Source organism: Hesperophylax consimilis, chromosome 19 (genome assembly GCF_061612785.1).
Source record: "Hesperophylax consimilis isolate HC1 chromosome 19, BYU_Hcon_1.0, whole genome shotgun sequence".
NCBI lineage: Eukaryota > Metazoa > Arthropoda > Insecta > Trichoptera > Limnephilidae > Hesperophylax > Hesperophylax consimilis.
Genome location: NC_142854.1, coordinates 13621485 through 13645079, shown reverse-complemented (window position 1 = coordinate 13645079; position 23595 = coordinate 13621485). Strand labels below are relative to the sequence as shown.

Sequence of the window (23595 nt, the reverse complement as noted above, 5' to 3'; positions counted from 1 at the left end):
CCTGCCCGCCACAGACACTCTTCTTTATATAAATAGATAAACTTACATAAAAAAATTTAATACTAGCCCATAAGTAGAGTCTGTACTACCTCAGTCAAGTATCATAATTATGTTTATGACTCTGCAACTCTGGACTTGTTTCACCGCACAAGAGGCCCAACTGTCCCGAGCCAGTGGGGCTACGGCATCCCCAATGGGGCATGTTGTGAAGCTGAAGAAGAAGGGGAAGAGAAGGGTTGGGAATAGCCTCACATATCTGATAACACCGTTAACCTTTCCTTGCTGGTGTGGTCAACTGATTTGATATGTCTATAATTATTTCAATATCTCTGTAAATATACTAATGATAGAATTCACATTTTAGGTGTTCTTCAGCAATACATTTATGTATCGGATAAAATAATCAAAATATGTAAGTATTTATGAAAAATCAGGAAAATTTTCGTTTTGATGTGGTAGTGAGCGAGAGAGGTATGGGGTTTCGCTCAACAATTAGCAGTTTTCAGTAGTAGCCGGCGGTCTGAAAAATTAAAATTTTTTTTAATTAAATTAAATTTTTTTTTTTTTTTTTTAAAAAGAAAGACAAACATTCCCAGGTTACGAATAACCCAACAATGTTTGAAAATCTCCTACTACCACCACAGAGAGCCGAAAATGTTGCTTGTGTTGTGATGGAGGACTTAGCCAGCCGAGGAATCGAACACGCGACGCTCGGGTGATACCCAAGCGCTATGCCCACTCAACCACTGACCGGTCTGTACTGTTAATAAAATTACTAACGTAAGTAATAAATGAAAACAACTAATTTTATCCAACTTGAAAATTATAAAGTTCTAAATGTGTACTTTGTGTACTGAGTACAGGGCACCGGAGCTCAAGGGATTTCGAGCAACGTAAAGAAAGTATTAAAGCCATTTCTAGCAACTTTACCATTCTGAATGGTGGTCTGTCATTTCAGGGCGATACTCAAGAATCATGTGTGCGATTCTCTATTCAAAGTTCTTCTCCTTCTTTCGTAGTGTGGGAGTCAGGAGACATCTAGGTCTGCGAACCAGTCTAGGTGAGGCGTCGCCCGGTTGAACTCAACATTCTCGCTGGGGAATGAATGGAGCGGGCATTCTTTGACCACATATTCAGTAGTTGTGGTATTCGGCGGTCGCCAGCTGCTGTATGCAACGGTTGTGTCCGCTGCGCTGTTCGCAATGTCGCCAGCACGTATAATATACCCAAAATAAGTGGGCCACCGACTAATAATAATGCCGCTACCAAGGGTCTGAGGATCGACAGGCTTCCCTTCCAAGGGGAATCATTATAAATCAGGATCAATTAAAAATATCATCCACGAATATTGAAAGAACTTCTCAATCTATTTGTTGTTGGAAAGATTGTAGTGGTACGCCACTACTTGAGTCAGGCGGTGTCAAGTACTACATAGTACACAGTGCCAAGCGCTAAGGTATCTAGGCCATCATAGAACATACTGGAAATTTCGACCGTTGTCCAGAGGCTTGTTTGACAATATTTGTAGCCATAGCAACTAGAATGTTAGGGGACCTTTTTCAACTTATATAAGCGACTGCGGGAAGGAACTTAGGGCAGTCATCAATAAGCGTTTCTACAGTCATGAATTAGCAGTTCTACAGCGACCAACCTCCGAGCCCTGCGACTGCTTCCCCCGCGTCATGCCCTGCCGTTACTCCACTGCGCCGCTACACGGACCTACCATACCTACACTCCGGCTCTGCATGACTACGGATTACCATGGACTCCTCGGGATCGCATCAGCGCCCTGGCCCCGGGTATTATCCCCGGCCTGCACTCCTCGCGCGCTCAGACCCTGCGACACCTTCGCTGGTCTGAACACATCCACGAGTCCGGTTGCCACGATGTCGACTCACTGACTACCGCTTCGACCACTCCACTGCCATCATCATATTAATAACATTAACTTTTGTGTATCATATTAATAACATTATCAATAAGGCTCTTAAGACTCTTGGATTTGTTTAGAGATATTCAAAAGACTTCAATAATTTAGGCACATTTATCATGTTGTACAAAACCCTTGTCAGATGCCAACTAGAGTATAACTCTACGTTATGTTCTCCCTTTGAAAAGATTCAACATAAGTTCCTGAAGTATATAAACTATAAATTGCATATTCCTGTAGAAAACATTGATTATAACTACTTACTAGATAAATTGTCCCTATTAAAACTATCAGAAAGAAGAATAAAGACAGATTTAATAGTACTACATAAAATACTTCATTACAAAATTGACTGTCCTGAGTTACTCCAATTAATCAGCAACCACATACCCAAAAGATCTTGCCGAAATTTACTACCCTTTTATTTTTACAACACCAGGACACTGTCTTATCAAAATTCCCCGATTCCAAGACTTCACAGTCTTCGAAATAAATATTCTGATCTGGGAGATATATTTCATCTTAAAAATAATCAATATAAATATTAATTATTATTTTTTTGGTAAACTAATGTTTAAGACAAGATTTTTTATGCATAGCACAAAGGGTAACAATTATTTTACAAGCAATAATTATTAGCCTGAAACACTCATCCACATTGAAAAATCTCCTGATAAAAGATCCCGTTGGCGTCATGTATCTTTTATCAGGAGATTTTTCAATGTGGATGAGTGTTTCAGGCTAATAATTATTGCTTGTAAAATAATATAAATATTGTTTATTTCAATTCTTTTATATATTGAGACACAAATAGACATCTATAATCTCCGCAATATATGTATTTTTATTTTGAATATCTATTTATGTGAGACTTCTTATCATTTTTACTAATGTATCTTATTTTATTATATGCTTTTGTTGTAACATTTAATATTTTTTCTTTTTACGTTATATGTATTATGTTTCCTTTTTTGTTTTAATTTTGTAGAATTTATAATAACTGTGATACTCAACTATTAAACCTTGTAGTGTGTAAAAGCCCATTAGGGCGTGTAATAATAAATAATCACCGCGTACACTTGGCATCATCATCATCGGTCCATAATCATCCCACAATTGCGCTGATGACTCAACCAAATAAACGCTGTGAGACAACAACAACATCTTTCATTTGTCTCGCTACCAGATCCCCAAAAGATGTAGAGCAAAATAATTATTTATAAAATTAACAAACTCAAAATTTTATTATCAGAATAGATTTACAGTGAGTCATTTTACTGAGCAAAAATTTGAAACGTGATTTACAATTATTAAGTAGATATTTAAACAATTCCTTACAATAAGTAGAAGATAATTTGGTTTATCAGAAACAACCACTGGAGCGATAAGATACCCGAATGGTGGGTGATTTTTATGTTTCATAAATTTAATTAATCAATTTATTTATTTTTAATTTAAAAATATGTGATTAATGGTGAAATATAGTTGAATCATCAGCTTCAAACCACAGTAAGCAGTTCATATGATTCCTTTTTAATATTTGGAAGTATGATATTAACTAAATCAAATGGCCGAATCGAAAACCGAATATTCGGAAATCTCCATCGCTCGAGCGGTTACAATACATTTAAAAAATTTATAATTTCTACCCTAAGATCAGTGAATATACTAAAGGCACACAAGTATTATTATTATATCTAAAACTATAAAACACATTATTTTACTAAACATATCATTAAATTCCTAGTATAATAAAGCCAAAGATATAATTTATTGTAATATGTATATTATTAAGTGACATGTGTGAATGTTATTTTCAACTTTTGTGTATACTTCTAAGACAAAATTTCAAATGTAAAAGATCACAAACTTTATGAAAATCATGGGAGAAAATTATTTTTCTCCAACAATGATAATTCTATTTTTCTATGGCGAAAGCAAATTTTTGCACGTAAGTTCTTGTGATATTAAAAGAGATTTAAAGCCCAGTTGTTTAGCAGATATTCATGTTCTTCAATGTTCAATGTTTTTTATTTACCTATTTCTCTATCTGCACCGACGGACTTAGCCACAACAACGCGTGGCGGGGTACAGCTATTAAAAAATATATGAACACATTAATTACATTTCTAACATATTGACAAATTTTGCATAAAGCGTTTTAGTAAAAACTGGGATAAATTTTACTATGACCGAGACCTTGTATTTTTAATAAAGGTTACAACTTCCAATAACCTTGTAAAGTGCCCTTGAGACGATTGAGTCACTAAAGGCCACTATATTTTATAAAGATAACGAATCATTATTATTAAGCTGGGCTTCAAAGTATTTGGTACTAAGGTTAATAATGTTAATAGTAGAATTTTACCGTCAACAATCAAAAATATCAATCAACACTTCCAAAAATATTAATGACTGATGTTCAGTCTATTAAATAAGCTGCTTTATCACCGACGCATAACGTGCTTTACTCAGACCAATGGGTACACGTTTTTGTCAACTTATAGCCAAAATTTCATATATTCAAGTCCCTTATAAAAATCCAAAATAATAATTTTAAATATTAACAAATCAACTTGCAACGTGTTAAACTGGGCGAGAGACAATTTTGAACATTACGAGATGTCCGCAAAATTATTTCGATTTTATTGATGAACCTTTAGGGACAGACAAGAAAAGACTGACATTTTTGTTAGAGCCAACACATAGACAATATCATACTTTATAAAGTGACTTTTTTATATGTGTCTCCAACTAACTAATTGAGGTAATATTCTAAGGCTAAATGAATGAATAAAGTAGAAACTGCAATTGCAGTGCTTTGCGTACCGGATGTGGGCACGATTCTTAACACTGCAAATGCAGGTGTTCAGCTCCTAAGGGTTAATATGCAAAGCAAATGATTTTTTCACAAAAAAATGTAATATTCATCCAAATTAGTGTATGGATGATTTTTAATTTGACGCCATTTGATTTAGGCCTATGACGATAGCTTTACTATCTGACTCATTTACTACGATGATTCAATATATTATCTGTAAACACAGATAAAACATTCCACAAATCATGTTGTTTAATTTATATATTAATTATCGTTGTTTACATGCCTTAATTTAAAAGAATAATATACACATTACTAACATTAAATTACAAAAAGGAATATTGCAGTGAACACAGTATACATTATTGCCGCCGTTTACACAGTAAAATTACCCATAAACTGGGCTAAAAGATCAGAGTTTAAAGCACAAAAAATTTATAAAATTAAGTACACTGATTATAGCCAACCTCCGATAGGAGAAGGCAACTCAATTTACATTGTTAAAGTTTTGACGAAATCAATTATAATACATACAATTTTATAGTGAAATCATTTCAAAGAATTACCAAAAAAATTATTTGCTTCATAAGGAGAATGCTTCTGCTCTTTAAAAGTAAGTATTGAATTAAATATGACAATAAAAAGAACTTCATAAAAAGCAGCGATGAACAACCTTTTAACAGTACATAGTAATTTACACATTTACGATTATTTAATATTTAATTAAGTATTTATTTATTAGTTGCAATGCGATAAGTGTGTGAAATAATGTGTATAAGAGGTGAAACTAACACGAACACTCATAATTTTGAGATAATTACCAATGCAAAAAATACCATACCTGAATTTGCACATAAAAATTATTATTAAGAAAAGATGGTAAATATACAGAAAAGTGGAACACGGTTATTATGGATAACAATGAGAAGTAAGTATGTTAGTTTCGAGAAATTGAAAATAATGCATTTCAATAGTTATTTCGTTAAAATTGATTGTTCGGTTGGCGGACATTGCTATTGATGTGGAAGTTTTGAGGTTAGTTTTTTTTTCTTCTCTCATTTAACCCAAAACATGAGCCAAAAATAGGTTGTAAGTTTGGGTTTAATTTTATAAAAAAAAAAATATTTTAATATTATTATGTCAAAACATGGAGCGAACAAAAGAAGTCAAATTGTCAGTCGTCTTGAAATAGCTTAAGTGAATTATTTTCAATTAGTTGTTTCTCATTGTTTTTAAAATAAAATATGGCTATTAACTGTCTCTCTCTCTCTATACCTCTCTTTATCTCTTTATCTCTTTATCTCTTTATCTCTCTATCTCTCTAACTCCCTCCCAGTCCGTTAATCGTTCATGAGAATTTTCATTGGAGTGACTGCAAACATTTTTTTTATTGAAGGTAAATTTATGTTTTTACAAGACAACGTTTTTTATGCAAAGCACAAAGGATAACAAATTATTAGAACAATAATTATCAGCCTGAAACACAAATATAAATTGAAAAAATCTTAAGAGAAAAAATAAATGCGGCCGACGGGAATTGAAGATATAATACTATACCTCAGAAGTCAAAGGTTGATTGTCCTGTTTTTTGTTAAAATCAGTTATGTATGACACCTTATTAGTTTTTTCAGTATCTACACAGAAGTATAAAGAAGATTGTCTTACGACAATGTGAAACTATGTTAGGTCAACATAAAAGTTCTAATATCCCCACAATGTTCAAAGGAATTTTTTTACTAATTCCTCTCTCCTGAACAATTTAAAAAATGTGACAACCGACCTTTGACTTCTGAGGTACAGCATATATCTCGATAAAAATGAAGATATAATAAGTATTGACGCCACCTAGTGAGAAATTAAGTATTTAACAATAGCTTTCCTACAAACATAAAGTTGGTTGCTTTCGGGTGAAAAAAATCAAAAAGCAATAATTGGAGAATGAATTACTAGTACATATATATTGAATTATTTGGAGGTTAAAAATAAGCCGATGTAGCACATTGGTTCCGTGCACCTGAGCGGCAATCAGAGGTTGCGGGTTCAATTCCCGTCGGCGGCATTTATTTTTTCTCGGAAGATTTTTTTCCATTTATATTTGTGTTTAACGCTTATAATAATTTTTATATTTATTTATTAATATCAGGCGAAAGGTTATGCATCACTTGTATAAATAAATTAGCTGATTGAGTCACTCTCTTATCACAGAAATTTTATTACGGCCGGCCGGTCTTATTTATACTTTATTACGGCCGGCTGGTCTTATTTATTCTTTATTACGGCCGGCCGGTCTTATTTATACTTTATTACGGCCGGCTGGTCTTATTTATTTTTTATTACGGCCGGCCGGTCTTATTTATACTTTATCTCTAGAATGTTATGTAGAAGTAAAATTAAAAAACTTATTCAACAACATATTTAAAAAACGCATAACATTTTTAAAAAACTGCCGACATCAGAGGAAGACCATGTCCAGGATATGTAGAAGTTGTGGAACTAATTCACCAGGAATCCTTCTCTCAATGATGTCTGCAACTAATTTCAATTGATTAGAGTTCTTTTAACCTGTTAACCGGGCGGGACGTATAAATACGTCAAACGTAAACAGTATCGGGTACGGGTAGGACGTATGAATACGTCCTTGATATACATGTTGCACCCTGGAACGAGCGGGACGTATATTTCCGAGCATATCACATGGAAATTGAGTTTTCAATTTTTACATATTTTAATTTTTTAAACTCAATGTTTCTCTTTTATCTGTGTGCTTTTGTTTATTGTTCTGTAATTATAACCTTTTTTATATTTTTTGTAATCTTTATAATTGTTTGTAAAGTTTCTATTTTTTTATTTCGATGTTTTCATTTTTATAATGCATAAATTAAAAAAAATAATAATTTGAAATTACGTCTTCCGGGTGTGCCGTACTGATAAGTCTTAGTGAAGGAGTTCGCGCCCGTTATATGCTGCGTAATTCAAAACGGAATTCCCCGGTTAACAGGGTAAGCAAACACATATTCCTTGACAATCATGTTGCGATTTTTCACAGAAATTCAAATTTCACATTGTCATCAAATGGCCAAACTGCCATTTTGATTTTTTTTTGCATTTGAAAGGTCCCAGTTAAAAGCCGATTCCAGCTACATCTCAGCTTTCGAACAAATTGTGAACAGCTGACAAGCATAACAACAAGGATATTGTGCTGTCCTGCTGGTCACAATTTGTTAAAAAGGTGGAACTCACCTAGAACGGAGACCTTTTAAATATTTAAAAAAAATATATCGATTAAAACACTGATTACTCTGAAGACAATGATGTTACATTTGAATTTCTGTAAAACACCCCTACCTAAAATTGTAAGGGAGGAATTTTTTCAAGGGCATTGAACAGGACGTAAAATCCTCAGTATTACCACAATCCATAGATAGTAATAGTAACAAGGGAGATGGGCCACCAACCATTATTAGTATTGCACGCGTGTCGCCAACACCTTAACCCATACTACTGCAAGTCGCCTTTATTTTTATCTGCATCCCCATCCCGCCGCTTTGATAGTTTGTGAAGTTCAGTCGAGGCTCAGCGACAGTCGGCACGCATTCCATGGCATATCTCCCTTTCTTTCTATCTATTTCTAAATACGGTGGGAACAGGGGTAAGCAGAATCGGTGGTTGTGTGCTAATGTCTATTTTATCCAGCTTTGATAGTACTTTGGTAGCTCGCAGATTGATCGTACTTGGTGACAGTCGGCCACTTCCACATATATGTCATATCTCCCATGGTTTCTATTATCTATGCCTGAATCTCAATCAGAATGGGAGAAAGACACATATGCGGATGTCTATTAACGATATAAAACCAACAGAGATTGTGTCGCAACAAGTGAAGATTTAGAGAATTGGACCGGTTGGTGAAGAGTATTGCGAGGTAGAATTACACGTGGATGTCTACATGGAGTAGGCCCTACAGCGGCAGCTGGGGCAGGTTTTGCTGTTCTTAAACCACTCCCCGAGACAGTAGGAGTGGAAGCGGTGGCCACAGTAGATCTGCATCACCTCCTGGAAGCTCTCGATCTCATCCTGGCAGATGCTGCAGACGTTGCAGACTAACGGGCGTTGTCGGGCGCTGAAAGTAAATTAATTTAAATTTCAACATCACATTTATTTTCGATTTATTTATTTATAAAGTCTGAGTTTACTATTCGGTACTCGAACCTATGGAATAGTAGCTATATATCAGATAAGTAAGCTGAGCTAACTTTTTTTACTTTTGGTAAGTATATTTTCTGTATCTGTTTGTATATAATTAAATAAATAATTAGAGCCTAGGAACAAAAACGGCACTATAAAATTAATCCAATTATTATTATTCATTGTGAGTATTTGTTTGTTTATTTATTAATATATGTTATCCTATCGATAAGCTATCAAGAGGATGGTCTCAGTCTAAATCAGAGGTTCCTAAACTTTTTTGCCCCGTAGACCACTTGCCAAATATTTTTTTTCCATAGACCCCCTGCCTGCCGAATATTGATTTTCCTAAAACTATTAACGTCCCATGTGATAATCTATTCGATATTCCCTTCCCTTACCTGCCCAACAACCGGGTGGCGGTACAGTTGCTCTGTCTTTACATTGTGCAGACAGGGGCACCCTTGTGAGGTATTACACCAAATGAAAATGAAGCAGGATAAGCAACGGGAATTTCTTTCTTTAGCTAGCCCTACAGAACTGCCCCTTAAGTTCTTTGTCAGTGCTTATTCCGGTCAATTCTTCTTGTCACATGATATCCGATTCTTCAACGTTGCATTTCCATAGTCAAAATGTCCTCAAACTTAGTTTTGAAGTCTGCGTGAAGTGCATTTAAATGTTGAACGTTATTATTACCCTGGACGTTTTTCAAAAAAAAGTTGGGGAACTAGGAAAATTCGCGGCTTCCAATGTGCAATGTTTTGCTTGAATATATTAATTCTGACGAGAAAAGGAACATAGACTCTATTTATATACCTCAATTAAAAACTTTACGAAATATAAAAATACAAATATCAAATAAGTAATTTCTCAGTCTATTATATTTGTGAGGTCTATTGTGTCATTTACGGAACTCCTAAATGTTGACTTGAGATAAATGGGGGTCCGCTTGTATGTACCCCCATTTGAAGCTCGTGGACCCCCAAATTTTTTTCTCGCTGACATAGACCCCCAGCATGCCGATATCGACCCCTGGGGGTCCATATAGACCACTTTGGGAACCTCTGGTCTAAATAATGAATATTCACCAAAATATTAGAGTGATTACAGGTGAAGAATAAAAAAATACAGTAAAAAGAAATGTACATAAACAAATGGTGAGTAACAAAGATGATAATCGTTTTAAAATGAAAAAAGTGATGTCACGATTTACATAAGACCTTTTACTTCTACGGGTAGTAAATAGTGATTATAAATTAATTTGGAGAATTTATTTTTGGGAAATATACCGAATACATATCACGACGCATAATATAAAATCACAGGTTTGTACCGTAGTAGTAATGTCACAAGTCTGATTTTACTGTGAAATTAATGTGACGGGTCTGATTTATATGTTCTGAGAAATTAATGTCATAGGTTAGCTTTAATCTGCAAAATAAATGCTACACATTCATACTAACAGAACATATTTGCAACAAATATCCCCATGTCAAATGTCACTTAACTACACAATCTGGTGTTTTGAGTTCAGCTTGGTTTCGGTAATACCTTAATCATATTTATTAGTGACACGAACAGGGGGGTATATCTCCGGTCTGACCTTGTAACCCAGATGAGGCGTGACGTACCCAACCCGTTTTCTTATAGATACAACTGTTGTGGCTGAAAGCTCTGATCCCATTGGCTCAGAGCTAAAATTTTAGTTTGATCTCTCGCTCTCTACCATAGCGACTCGTGTAATAGAAAGAGAGGCTATGCTCCGATAAAATTAACAGAAATTTCAGAAAAGTCAGTTGAAGTTTTCGGATGTTGTGTGCTAGAATTCTTCAACGTGATAAATTAATACCGTGTTGTGTTAAAGGTTGCTCAGACGGATATTCTATTCGACCGATTCGATAATCCGGTGCTAGCAAGAAGTGCGTTTGTTTGTGGGTGTCATTTCACGATTTAAAAAAAAAAAAATTATTGGCAATTTTTTTGATGCATACAGGTACATATTATATAATCATACAAAACATAAGGCAGTAACAAAAAATCCCACAAAGGCGAAGCCGGTGCGTGGGCATTATAAGGTATGTATTCAAAACAGTGGTGGTTACATTATCTATGGTTTAAATGAAAAAAGAAATATGAATAAAGAAAATATATAATATATATAGTACATATAGTTAGTTTAATATGATTTTACTGGATTTTTGTTGTTTGTTTTTGGGGTGTTATGCCGTGTTGCGCTAACTCCTTCTTTAGCCGACGTTTCGGACAGCGTTGCAGTGTCCATCATCAGGGCAGATCCGGTAGATCCGAAGATGTGATCACATCTTCGGATCTACCGGATCTGCCCTGATGATGGACACTGCAACGCTGTCCGAAACGTCGGCTAAAGAAGGAGTTAGCGCAACACGGCATAACACCCCAAAAACAAACAACAAAAATGCTTTTGGCCGTGAGAATCTAAAAACTTACCTGATTTTACTGGAGTTTTTGCGTATTTAATAAAAAAAGTTTAAAAGAAGTTAACTTTTTTTTTTTTTTAAATATAGATGAAAATGGCATATTTAAGGTTTGTATTCGTAGTATAAATTGTAGAAAAAATTCTCACACTTCCAGATAATTTTTTACCCAGCTTTTGACATTTATTTGATACGAATTTAGGTTTTGGCACATCTTGATGGAACATGGCAAGGAATTAAACAATTTTGGGCCAATATAGTTAATGTGTCTTTGGGCTAGCCTAGTTTTGCAGTGAGGCACTGTGTACACGCATATGTTGTTTCTCTAGCTAGAACGATTTGGATTTTTACAGAAATTATAAGGACGAGTGTATATAAATTTAATACATTGGACACAATGGATTCGCCTTAGTTCCATAATGTCAGTTTCCTGAAACAATTGATCAGTGGGATATGTCTTGGTCTTCTGGTGCATTATCTTAATGATAGACTTCTGAATAAATTCTAGAGGTTTCACATGGTTATTGTATGTTCCTCCCCAGGCGATTATTCCTTAGGAAATGGATGAAAGTACCAATGCATCATAAACAAGCCTCATGGTTCTTATGTTAACGATATTGCTCATGCGAATATGTAAATTAGGTGCCTCAGTTTACTGACAGTTTTTTCTATGTGATAAGTCCATTTCAGTTGACAGTCAATAGTTACACCTAGGTATTTGATACAATTTCCTAATTTTACATGTTCACAGTTTGAGCATGTCGCAGGGTTACAAACATTACGGAACTTCAGGATAGGATTATTTTTAGGGGAAGCCTTTTGGGAATTATAGAAGGGAATAAAAACGGTTTTAACATAATTTAGACTAAGAAGATTTCTGTCTAGCCAATCTTTGACTATTGCAATGCATTTGTTGGCTTTACTTATTGTATCTTCCCATGTTTTACCTTGTACTGTTATTGCAGTATCATCGGCAAAAGAGAGAATTTTAACTGGTATTACTATGTTGCATAGGTCATTGATGTAGATTAGAAATAGTAGTGGCCCTAAGACAGTTCCTTGTGGAATACCATGTTTTACTAGATCGTAAGCGCTTAAGGTTGATCCTATTTTTGTGGATTGTTCGCGATTTAATATGTAGCTTTTTAATAGCATGAGACTTTTGTTTTTGATACCAACGTTAGACATTTTCTTTAATAGAATTTTAAGGTTGACCGTGTCAAACGCTTTCTTTAGGTCTAAGAAAATCGTTAGAGTCTAGGATAGAGTATATGTTTTTGGTTAAACTAAAGATAGCGTCGTCGGTGCAAAGGTTTGTTCTAAAGCCATATTGATTAGCTGAGAGGATTTAATTAGATATTAGATTATTAATTCATTATTATTATTAATTAGATTGAAAGCAAACATACGGTACTACTGGGATTAAAAAAGAATGCGTTACCAGCGCTTAATCTTCCAAGCATCTTAAAATATACCTATCTATCTCCACCAATTGAAAAAAGGACCCGTTCCCGTTGTTGAATACAGGTGCTAACCTCTCGTTCTTTGATACAATGTTCCTGATTACTGAATATATTTTTTTTGTGCATTACAGATTGATGCAATTCTATTACAATACACATGAAATATACAAAGCTTTAAATGAAACATTTTAAAATAACCGATATTTCAGAGTTCTTAGAGTTGCCTAAAATGACTTTTGAAAACTTCAAGGCCAATGTTGAAAATGTCAAGAGACCTAGAGGTATCATTTAGAAGCACCAACCTCTTGTCATGCTATGCTGGGCCATAACGTCCGTTCTACCGTGTGGAATACAGAGCAAGTCGTGGCGTCGACCCTGACGGTAGTTGTTCGGTACAAACAATTTATAGCATTCCAAGAGGTATGGGTAGAGATGGAAAAATTTCGTTTTAACTAAAAACGCGAAAAAATATTTATGGTTCGAAAATAGGGCATTTATAAGTTTGTGATGTTTTGAACATCCACATAAATAAACGATAAATAATAAACGAACGTGCTCTAAAATTTTTTTGTTTGGGCTAACAGATGGGATTTGTTGACAGACGGGCTAGAAGTGCCATGTTCCCACGGGAAAGGAGCAGAGATCGATGAAACAGTCGAGTCTTGAACTTAGATACGTTCACAGCTCCGAGAAATAAATACAAATCAAAAGTGTTGTGTGAAATTAGAGTTAATTAGTGAATTCAGATGGTGTAAGAAAGCTTTGTTGGTTTTTGAATTAAAGTGAAAGATTATTGAACCAGTGTTTGTGTGAAGTGAAAGTGGTTCGACTCAGTGAGAAAATAATAATAATAATGATTTCGTTAAAACAGAGTGAACGTATATGAAGGCAGCAAGTTTTAATCGGTCTAGGGAGAAATTGATTTGACGAGATCTATCCACGGAGACCGAAAACCAGAGGATCAAACAAATTATAAACTCGGGTTCGAATCCCAACAGAGATTAGGGAGGTACAATTGTATTTACAGAATTATTTAATTACCCTTTTATAGGCGTAGGGAGGAGGTCGAAAATTAAAGTGATTTAGCTATATAGTGTAACCAGGTAAGCTTCACGCTGAGAATGAGAGATGACTAACTGGGTGAGTTTTTTTATATTATTTATTAAATTTCAGAGGACCCTTTTAAAAGACGGATACAACCGAGGTACAGGAACTAAGTTTACGACACCTGCCGCCCAAATAATGTTATCATTAAAAGGGATGTGCTAGGCGAAATGTCAATCAGCCGTGAGCGAGAGACGAGCCAATGACATTTTCATATATAGGCCGAGAGGCGCGGTGTACAGTCGGTCAAAGGGGAAGTTTTGCTGGCGTATGCCCGCCCGAATTGAAAGCGATCGGATGCAACCAGACGGAACAAAATGAAAACTTTTCTTCCGTTATTTGACTTTCTAATTTAATACTTTTCATCTATTGTTTGACTTTCTAAGTTACGAATTGGGATGCACAAAAACAAATCTAAAGTCGAAAGAGGGAGATGGTAATCTCCGAAATAAAACTACCAACCGAACAACTTTTCTCAACAGGTACCTTTCGAGAGGTAGGCAGCCTCTTTAAATTAAATGCAAAAATCAAACCAATTATCCGTTTATACCTACCTGAGAGGATAGGTATTCAGTAGGAGTTACCCATACCTAATACACGAGGATGCTAGTAACCTCATAAAATACTTACTAGAACCGAATATTAAAATACAGACAGTCCTCATCCTAAATTTGGCATCTCGAGTAGACCTTACATATATCTCACATGACAATTGGCTGAATGGGTAGGCACACAACCTATCGTTAAAAAGCAGGCTAAATGTCGACAAGATCGTCGTGTGTTATCTATGTATTGACCTAGAAAGGGATGTAAATCCCCGACGGCGTGGGAGTTACAACGTTTTCTAGAGGTGGCACGTAACTTAGGACCTTGCGTGTCACATTTTCGCGACTAGATTCGTGACAAGGGATGTCATGGTTTTCCCCTTCTACACTCAGTAAAGTAGATTTTCCTGGAGGTGTATGAGATTGGGGCAATTCTGAAATTGGTGATGAGACCTGGTTTTCTTTATTCTGGCGTGACGGTTGCCGATTTGGAACAAGGGGAGACCCGGCCGGTTGTGATATCCAGACACGCAGATATCGATCGCCTTGCTCAAATTATCATCCATCAGTTTTGTTTGGTAAGAGGAGGAGTCAATCTTAGCTTGAAAAAAATTCATTTCCTTTCCTCTCCCTCCCCTCCTAAAATATATACATGGATGGCGCCGACAACTAACACCATAAATTTATCGTATGTATGTCACATATATAAAATCTAACACTTTATTATACTCACATTACCCTATGACAGGTAGAATCACGTAGCTAGTTTGAAGAGCAGGCGACTTCAGAAAAATAAGGTTTATGAAATGGTTTTAAAACACAGCGATAATGGATTCAACTCACTCTATCTCAAAAGAACCAAGGGATACCACACATACATAGATAACTAGGTTTCTAAACCGAGAAACAAAAAACCAACACAACGTTCGGTGAAGCCTTTTTATACTGAACCGTCACGTGAAATGAGTACGTTCAAGGTCGTACGTCACGTGGACAAACTAGGATGTACACACTTGAAGGGGTGTGTAATAAAGAGAGGAGCAAAGGCTTGTAGAGACGGCAGGGGAGGAATTTTCCATCCCTGCGAACACATATGCAAAGCCTTATGGAAAAGTTACCTATGGGACTTTAAAGAAATTTATCGTAGAAAGAAGAGAAGGAAAAGTTTGAAGTAGAAAGGGCGGATCATTACAAGTTTTCTTTGCGTTTCTAGGCATTTGAAAGTGTTTCCAGTGATTTCTGTTTCGCGAAAAACGTGATTTTGGCCGTATTTTAGCTAAATTATTCTATTTAGCGAAATAGGCGCGAATTTCCCGAAAATACAACAACAATTTAGTACTGACTGACAGGCGTACGAGAATGAAGGAGCCCACTATTGAAACGTGCCCAATGCTATAATTCAATCAGTAAAGTGCCATTTCCATTGTTTTTTGTATTTACCTGTATTTCAAATATGCCTGCTCTTTTTACAATTTTGTTACTATTTTATGTGTAAATATTTAATATTTTTGTACTGTAGGCTAAAATTGCTTTTTGACATTACACAAATTGTGCGAAATAAATTACGCCTATTGATGTTAATCGCAATCTGCATTTGTTGTGTTTGTGTTCGACCCGTACTTAGAGTTTCCTTCCTTATTAATTTAATATTAAAATTAATTATTTATAATCTTTCACATGGAAATACTTCCAAATGAAGGTTAAACATATATTTTACCAAAAATACTGAAAATATGCGCTAAAAACATTCAGGAAATACATTTTTTTCTATTTTGCTACAAAACGCTAAATTATGCCTCAAAATGCTATAAAACGCTAAATTTACAATTGTTAATGCTAAAAAATCTGAAAATTAATGCTAAATTTTGCCCTCTCTAGGTATGGGCTATCAATGCAATAGTTCATGATTTTAAAAGCTGTTAATTGAAGGATCCCATTTCTCCTAGATTTGAGACTTTCGTAGTGCGTTTCGGAGAGCAAATCTATGTGATGCATAAATCGTGGGTATTCACCATGCATTCTCATATAAAGATATCTTAGAATTTTTTTTTTAATTTGTTCTAATAATTCTATGTATTTTTGCTGGTATGGGGCCCAGACAGCAGAAGCTTATTCTAATTTAGATTGTATAAGGCAGTTGAACATCGATGTCATTGCTTCGGGCTTAGAGAATTGTTTGCTTATTCTTATCACAAATCCAAGAAGTTTATAACAAGATGATACCAATCCCACTATATGATATGAAAAAGTAAGTTTGGGATCAAATGTAACCCCGAGGTCCCTTATGGATTTTACTGATGACAATATTTCATCATTTAGTTTATAATCAAATTTGATCGGGTTTTTGGAACGCGTATACGACATAGTGACACATTTTTTTACATTAAAGGAAAGTTTATTCTCATCTGCCCATGAAGATATTGCGTCTAAATCAAGTTGTAATTTAAAACAATCTTGAATGTCGCATATCATCCTGAGCAGTTTAAGATCGTCAGCAAAAAGCAAGCAAGTGGTACTTTGGATGCATTCTTGAATATCATCTATTAATATTAAGAATAGTAGAGGTCCCAAGTTTGACCCTTGTGGTATTCCTGAAAATGCCAGGAATTCCCTGGACTCATGGCCACCTATGCAAACATATTGTGTTCTGTTTTTTAAATACGTTGTATTAGAGGTTGGTCAAAGCCTATTCTATGGATCTTTCGTAAGAGTACCTTTGTGATCTACACGGTCGAATGCTTTTGCAAAGTCAGTATAAATCACGTCAGTTTGATATTGTGCGTCCAATCCTTTTGCTACTTTATGTGAAAGTTCGAGGAGATTGGAAACATTAGATTTTTTTGATAGAAAACCATGCTGACCCACAAAGAATGGTTTTATTTTATTTGTCAGTTTTTTACAAATTAGTGTTTCAAAAATTTTTGGAAAAGATGATAAAGCCGCTACCGGTCTATAATCATGTACCTCAGTTTTGCAACCCGACTTGTATATTGGGCTCACCTTGGGGAAAGGTGGAAGTAGCAATAATTAATTAATAATTATAGGTTTGTATAAATATTCCCCTAACATGATAATTACATGAGGTGGAATTCCATCCGGTCCCGTAGCCTTGTCGGGTTTTTGGTTTTGAATGCATATTTTTACTTCCTCGGGTCTAAATTTTTCAAGAGAGATTGAATCTATAAATTTCGGCACCTCTTGCCGGAGACTTTCCGCATCTAAGTTGGGACATACTTGGTTGTAGACCGATTTAAAGTAGTCCGCAAATTTCTGAGACACTAGTTGGGGGACACTGGATGATTTCATCCACGTCCATGAGTTTTATAGAAGACTTGAGGTGATTTTTCACAAAAATGGCGCTCTACAAATTATCCAATTATTATTATTATTACTACCCCTACTTGATTTTTGTGACCTGATATATTGCCAAAAGTTTTTGACAAAGCTTTTAATGCCATTTTCAACGTTAGCCAAGTAAAATATCTTTTTTTTAAACATTTCTTTTTTTAGTTCAGATCTTTTTGCAGAGAATAATGAATAATCTAAATTGCTTTTAGTTGCTTTATATTTTCTGCATATTTTTTTGTGTATTTGTTTACAGGTTAATGTTTATAATTTAATTTGTTGAAGTGAATTCTTTCGAGAAAAGGATTTTGATTTGCGGAGTTTGATAAAGTGTCGATAGATGGCTCCGCTAGTCCGGCCGGGCGAGAGCGAAGAGCGTTGCGCCTGGCATTTCGTCGGACGTGCGTTGTTTTTGATTTGTTTTATTTGTATATCTAACGTAGGGTGGTATTTATCTTCTAGAACTAAAGGCTCATCACTTGGACTGACGTCACAAATATTTGAGTAGCTTAAAACAAGATCGAGTATATTGTTGAAATAATTTTTTATAGCATTATATTGTCGGAGACCATTTGAGCTTAGGAAATATGAATGTTCACATATTATTTCGTCGGGCTTATTTGTGTGATTGAAATCGCCCAGTATTATTATATTCTTGTTGCTTAATGTCTTCGATGTCTCTCGGTCGATGTATTCGTAGAATGTAATACGGTTTTCGGAGTCATTGGTGCAATAAAAATATACTGCGCATATGTAAGCCGTGAAATAATTTTTTGTTACTTTCAGCCATATGTTTTCACCAACCGTTTCAAGGTTTTGCATCCGTTGGGACGTAAGTGTATTCTTTACTGCTATGCATACGCCACCTCCGCGAGAGTGTCCATCTCTGTCACGCCTGTACACCTCGTAGCGGTTGTCGAATAGTTCTGAGTCATGGACAGAGGCGCTCGACCAAGTTTCAGTTAAGCAAATAATATCAGAATTTTGTATTTCTAAATTATTCATAAATTCATCTGTTTTAGTGGATGTACTTCATCGGCTAATAATATAATTTCTTTTCCTTTTTAGACCTATCCGTATTCCGACGCGATCCTATACCACATATTAGGATGTTAAAATTGCTGAACAAGGCCACGATTACATCAAACGAGGTCATTTAAACCTCTCCAGAATTGGATCATGTAAGTACCTTATTCAGATTTAACCAGCATTTTCCATGATTTTTGCTGACGACAAAGCAGTGGAAATTATATCAAACCCTTGCAGGAGAATAACTTCTAGTGCTGTGGCAATTTAAATTATATTTATAAGATGTCGTAAGTAACCTACAGTACACTTCAACAGTGTGGAATCCTCAGTTTGATGGCCGGCATAGTCCAGTGGTAACGCATTGGACTGCCATTTCGAAGGTCGCGGGTTCGAACCCGGCGTGCGCAAATAAATTTTATTTGATTGATTTGTGTTATTTCACAATTAATTAATTAAAATAATATATAGTATATTTGCAGCACGTTCCAGAGTGGAAGATACTACCAGTATTGCCCTGGTGTAAGACCACCATTCAGAATTGAAACGTTGCTCCAAATGGCTTTAGCCGTGTTTAGTGACTAGATATGAATAGCCAGGTACTTCCCCACCTTCCTCTTTCCCTTCCCCACTTACCTTCAGCCTCACAACATCCCCCAATTGGGGATGCCATAGTCTCACTGGCTCCAGACGGGACCAGTTGGGACTCTTGTGAGGTATTCACTATAAAAAAAATAAATAAAAAGTTGAAGGAATATTCTGAAGGTATACACCTAATTTATATTACAGTGAAAAGTTTTGTTTTCGGTCCCTACAAATTCTGCAGAAACTGCAAAAAACACGATTTTTTCCCATATAAGGCTCAAAAGTTCGACAGTGAATCCATCACAAACAATAACTAGTGGCGAAATATAAATGTCCCCTTTTTCTTAAAATATTTTTAATTCATTTTATCCATGAAATTTAATAATATGTACAAATTTAATAAATATGTGTACAATACGAGAATAGTGTAATCATTGGTCTCAAATTTTGTCTTTTTCTAGATAAGACAAAGGGCATTTTGAGCTACATTGGTCCCACGGCAGCCCTTTCTCCCAGGAAACATAAGACTCACTTGGAGATTGGGACCAGGCGGCAGCTGCGATATGTCAAAGGAAACAATTATAATTCTTTAAACAAACGTATTACTATATATTTATAAATATACCATCGCGGACTTTTCTGTAGGCCTTTTTAAGATATACAATTCCATAGTACATTATTTTGATGTATCTCATAAGGTTTAGCCAGCGTTAGCAATGTAAGCGGCCAAAAATAATCTTTTTATTGACTTTTCTCTGCTTTTTATCAATATAATATGCATGTATTATTTTTCTAATCTAATAATGATAATGGATTCCACCACGAATTGTCAGTATCCAAAATAGAAATATTGATTACAGGTTCTTAACTTCTATTTTATAATATCTTTTGTTGTTTTACAAGCTAAATTTATTTTTTCAACCTTTTATTATGTACACGATTTGTATTTCTTATATTATGGTTTATGTATTATGATTTACCATGTAAAAGTCAAAAGGCGTTACTATTGTTGGTCGTCTAGTCAGGGCCATTAGTAAAATTTTAGCGCTCCTTGTCAAAACCAGTAGATGCCTAGGCCCTAGGTAGTAGATAGGTGATCACTGTAATCAATTATATTTGGATGATTTGTATGTACGCGTAGTGCGGAATTATGAAAGATAATCTTAAGAGTGGTGTGTTAGTTTAGGTATTATCAGCCTTGGAAATTCAGCACCCGGAGCGGACTGCTCCAATTGCGCCGGCCCTGCGTCTAATTCTTTTTTTTATTACTTGACATAATGAATATATTTCAACACCTTTAATATGTATTTTGTGTACATATTCTTGTATTTTTGTGCCGGGTCAAATTAAATTCTATTAAGTTGTTACAGTAAGACAAAAATCCTGGGTTCGCTTCCTAGTTGAGACTGTTACTTTTTATTTTTCTGTGTCTTGTTCTGTTTCATGTTTCGTTTAGATTTATTAGTATTAATAAATCTAATGTAATGCTCAATATATCGGTGGTACTGACCCTGTTTTGTATTACTATCCATTGTCTTTTTGAAAATAAAAAATATTTTAATATTTGCATGGCTGTGGGTTTTTTATGTTCCTTTTTCTGCATTCCAATATTTTTATTTTTTAAATATAATTATTTTGGGCTAATGAATGAACGGTGTTCGCTGGGTACAGTTATATTGTCTATGGTCGCACTTTTTTTAAATGGCCTTGAGATTTCTCTATCTATACGAGTGGTTTATTTATGGTCTACGATATATTTACTTGTCTGGACCGTACAACCGTTTTATCTGTGGTCGTCTGGTATATTTATGGTTTACGATATATTTACCTGTCTGGACCGTATGTCTGTGGTTAAGATGATGACAAAATTCCACCCTACAAAAAGCCCGAAGATATCGATCTAGAGAATGGTTTATTTATGGATACAAAGCTCCATCTCGTACAACTGTATGCCCATCGGATCCTAATCTTTATTTGCGTTTATCTCTATGTTTTTGTAGATAGGCCCCTGTGATCCCGAACCCCCGACTTTCATTGATAAGATATAATAATATTTAAATGATTTAATGCCATTGGCTAAATAGGAATTGAATTCTCTTTTCAAAGTGATACCATAAACATTTTAGTTCAAGAATGTTACTTGCTGCCAGCCTAGCCCACGCCAACGTACGAAATATTATAGACGATTAGACGTTATCAAATTTTAAGTTACTTGCTGTCAGCCTAGCCCACGCCAACTTGAGAAATATTATAGACGATTAGACTTTATAAAATTTGAAGTTACTTGCTGCCAGCCTAGCCCACGCCAACGTGAGAAATATTATAGTCGATTAGACGTTATCAAATGAAGTTACTTGCTGTCAGCCTAGCCCACGCCAACTTGAGAAATATTATAGAGGATTAGATGTTATCAAATTAAGTTACTTGCTGTCAGCCTAGCCCACGCCAACTTGAGAAATATTATAGACGATTAGACGTTATCAAATTAAGTTACTTACTGTCAGCCTAGCCCACGCCAACTTGAGAAATATTATAGAGGATTAGATGTTATCAAATTTTGTGTGTATGCATACCATTAATGACAAATAAATTTTTCGTAATATAAATATGTTCGATATGAATATATTAAACACTATACAATTGAAGGATTAATTACTAAAATCATCATAAAAAAACCATCAGATTTCCCTACTTCAGAGATATCTTGGGAATTTAATGTATCATCTATCACAGAATTGTATGAAAGAAACATATTACATCAAATTTAATAGCCACCCCAATGCCAAGAACGACCATGGCTCAACACAACTAGTAAAATATATAAAATAACTCTTTTTTTCAACTAAATTATTACTTGGAACAACTATTTAAGTCGGGGGAGATGTAAAACATGCACAAAATAGGTTTTTAGATTGTTAGTTTGTGCTATTTTAACAATTTATGCATATTTCCTAACCTTCAAACTTAAATTTGATTGAGAAATAATGGAACTTTAATGCATCTTTTACCATCTCCCCTGACAAAAATAGTTGTTTCTTGAAGTAATTAAGTTGAAATCAAGTGCTATATTATTTTTTTGCGTATTAAGCTTGAAGTGGGATTCGACAACTTTATCCTTAATCTATACTAGCTTTTTTTGCAGCATTAGTCTTATGTAAAATTTGCATAGTAATTTGTATGTGAGAAAATGTTGGGAAAAAACCATTTTAAAACAAATCAGTTATAAACATGAATTCTGCCGGTGACAGTTTGGCTTTAACATCTGTTGTAAGAAGGAGAGATAACACGAGTGGTTAGTCTTCAATGTATTGTAATGTCACTGCCATTACGCAGGTTATTGCGCGTTTTTAGCACTACGGACTACCTACTAAAATCAGTAAAAATAATAATGATCAATATTATAAACATACCTGTTATTTGGAATTTGCGCATCGTCGGTGTATCCACCTCGCCTGTCCCTGTGCGGTGCATTCGGTATGGCCTGCGGTCGAGAAAAGCCAACAAGAAGAGCAAAAGCCAAAACTCCGATACCAATGGCCCCAATGGACATCATCAGTGCGGCCGGGAGAGGCATGATCAACAACTATTTAATTAATTTCGCAAATACAACGCAATAGGCACTATTGAATAATAACAGGTGACACACGCGAAGGACGCAGAACCAAAATAAAAATATATGACATTCAGCCAAAAACGGATAGCAGCCGTCACTTTGGTTTGTAGCATAAATAAACCAATCACGTTTGTAGTTTGTATTCATAAATAAACCACTCTCTAGATCGATATCTTCGGGCTTTTTGTATGGCGCCATTTTGTCACCCCCTTAACCACAGACGACCACAGATAAAACGGTCGTTTGGTCCAGACAGGTAAATATATCGTGGACCATAAATAAATCTCAAGGCCATTTAAAAAAAGTGTAACCATAAACAATATAACTACACCCAGCGAACATCGTTCATTCAATAGCCCACAAAAATTATATTTAAAAAAAAAAAATATTGGAATGCAGGAAAAGGAAAATAAAAAAACCCACAGCTATGCACACATAAAAATACTTTTTATTTTCAAAAAGACAATGGACAGTAATACAAAACAGGGTCAGTACAACCGATGTATTGAGCATTGATTTATCATT

At 35.1% G+C, this 23595-nt stretch overlaps 1 protein-coding gene across 1 annotated transcript; it reads right to left on the bottom strand.

Annotated features, from left to right (window-relative positions):
• Window positions 1–3183: 3183 nt before the first annotated feature.
• On the bottom strand, window positions 3184–23192 carry LOC149414850 (putative E3 ubiquitin-protein ligase plr-1). Its single transcript, XM_089643620.1, has 2 exons — window positions 22868–23192; window positions 3184–8871 (listed from the first exon to the last, which is right to left on the bottom strand). Exons 1-2 carry the CDS (start codon window positions 23029–23031, stop codon window positions 8694–8696), a joined length of 342 nt encoding a protein of 113 aa, XP_089499746.1. The 5' UTR covers window positions 23032–23192; the 3' UTR covers window positions 3184–8693.
• Between the last annotated feature and the right edge of the window lie 403 nt (window positions 23193–23595).

Coding starts and splice junctions, on each gene's coding strand:
- LOC149414850 (XM_089643620.1), bottom strand. CDS start 23,031: ATGCCTCTCCCGGCCGCACTGATGATGTCCATTGGGGCCATTGGTATC. Junction 8,872..22,867: donor GCGCAAATTCCAAATAACAG/GTATGTTTATAA, acceptor ATTTACTTTCAG/CGCCCGACAACGCCCGTTAG.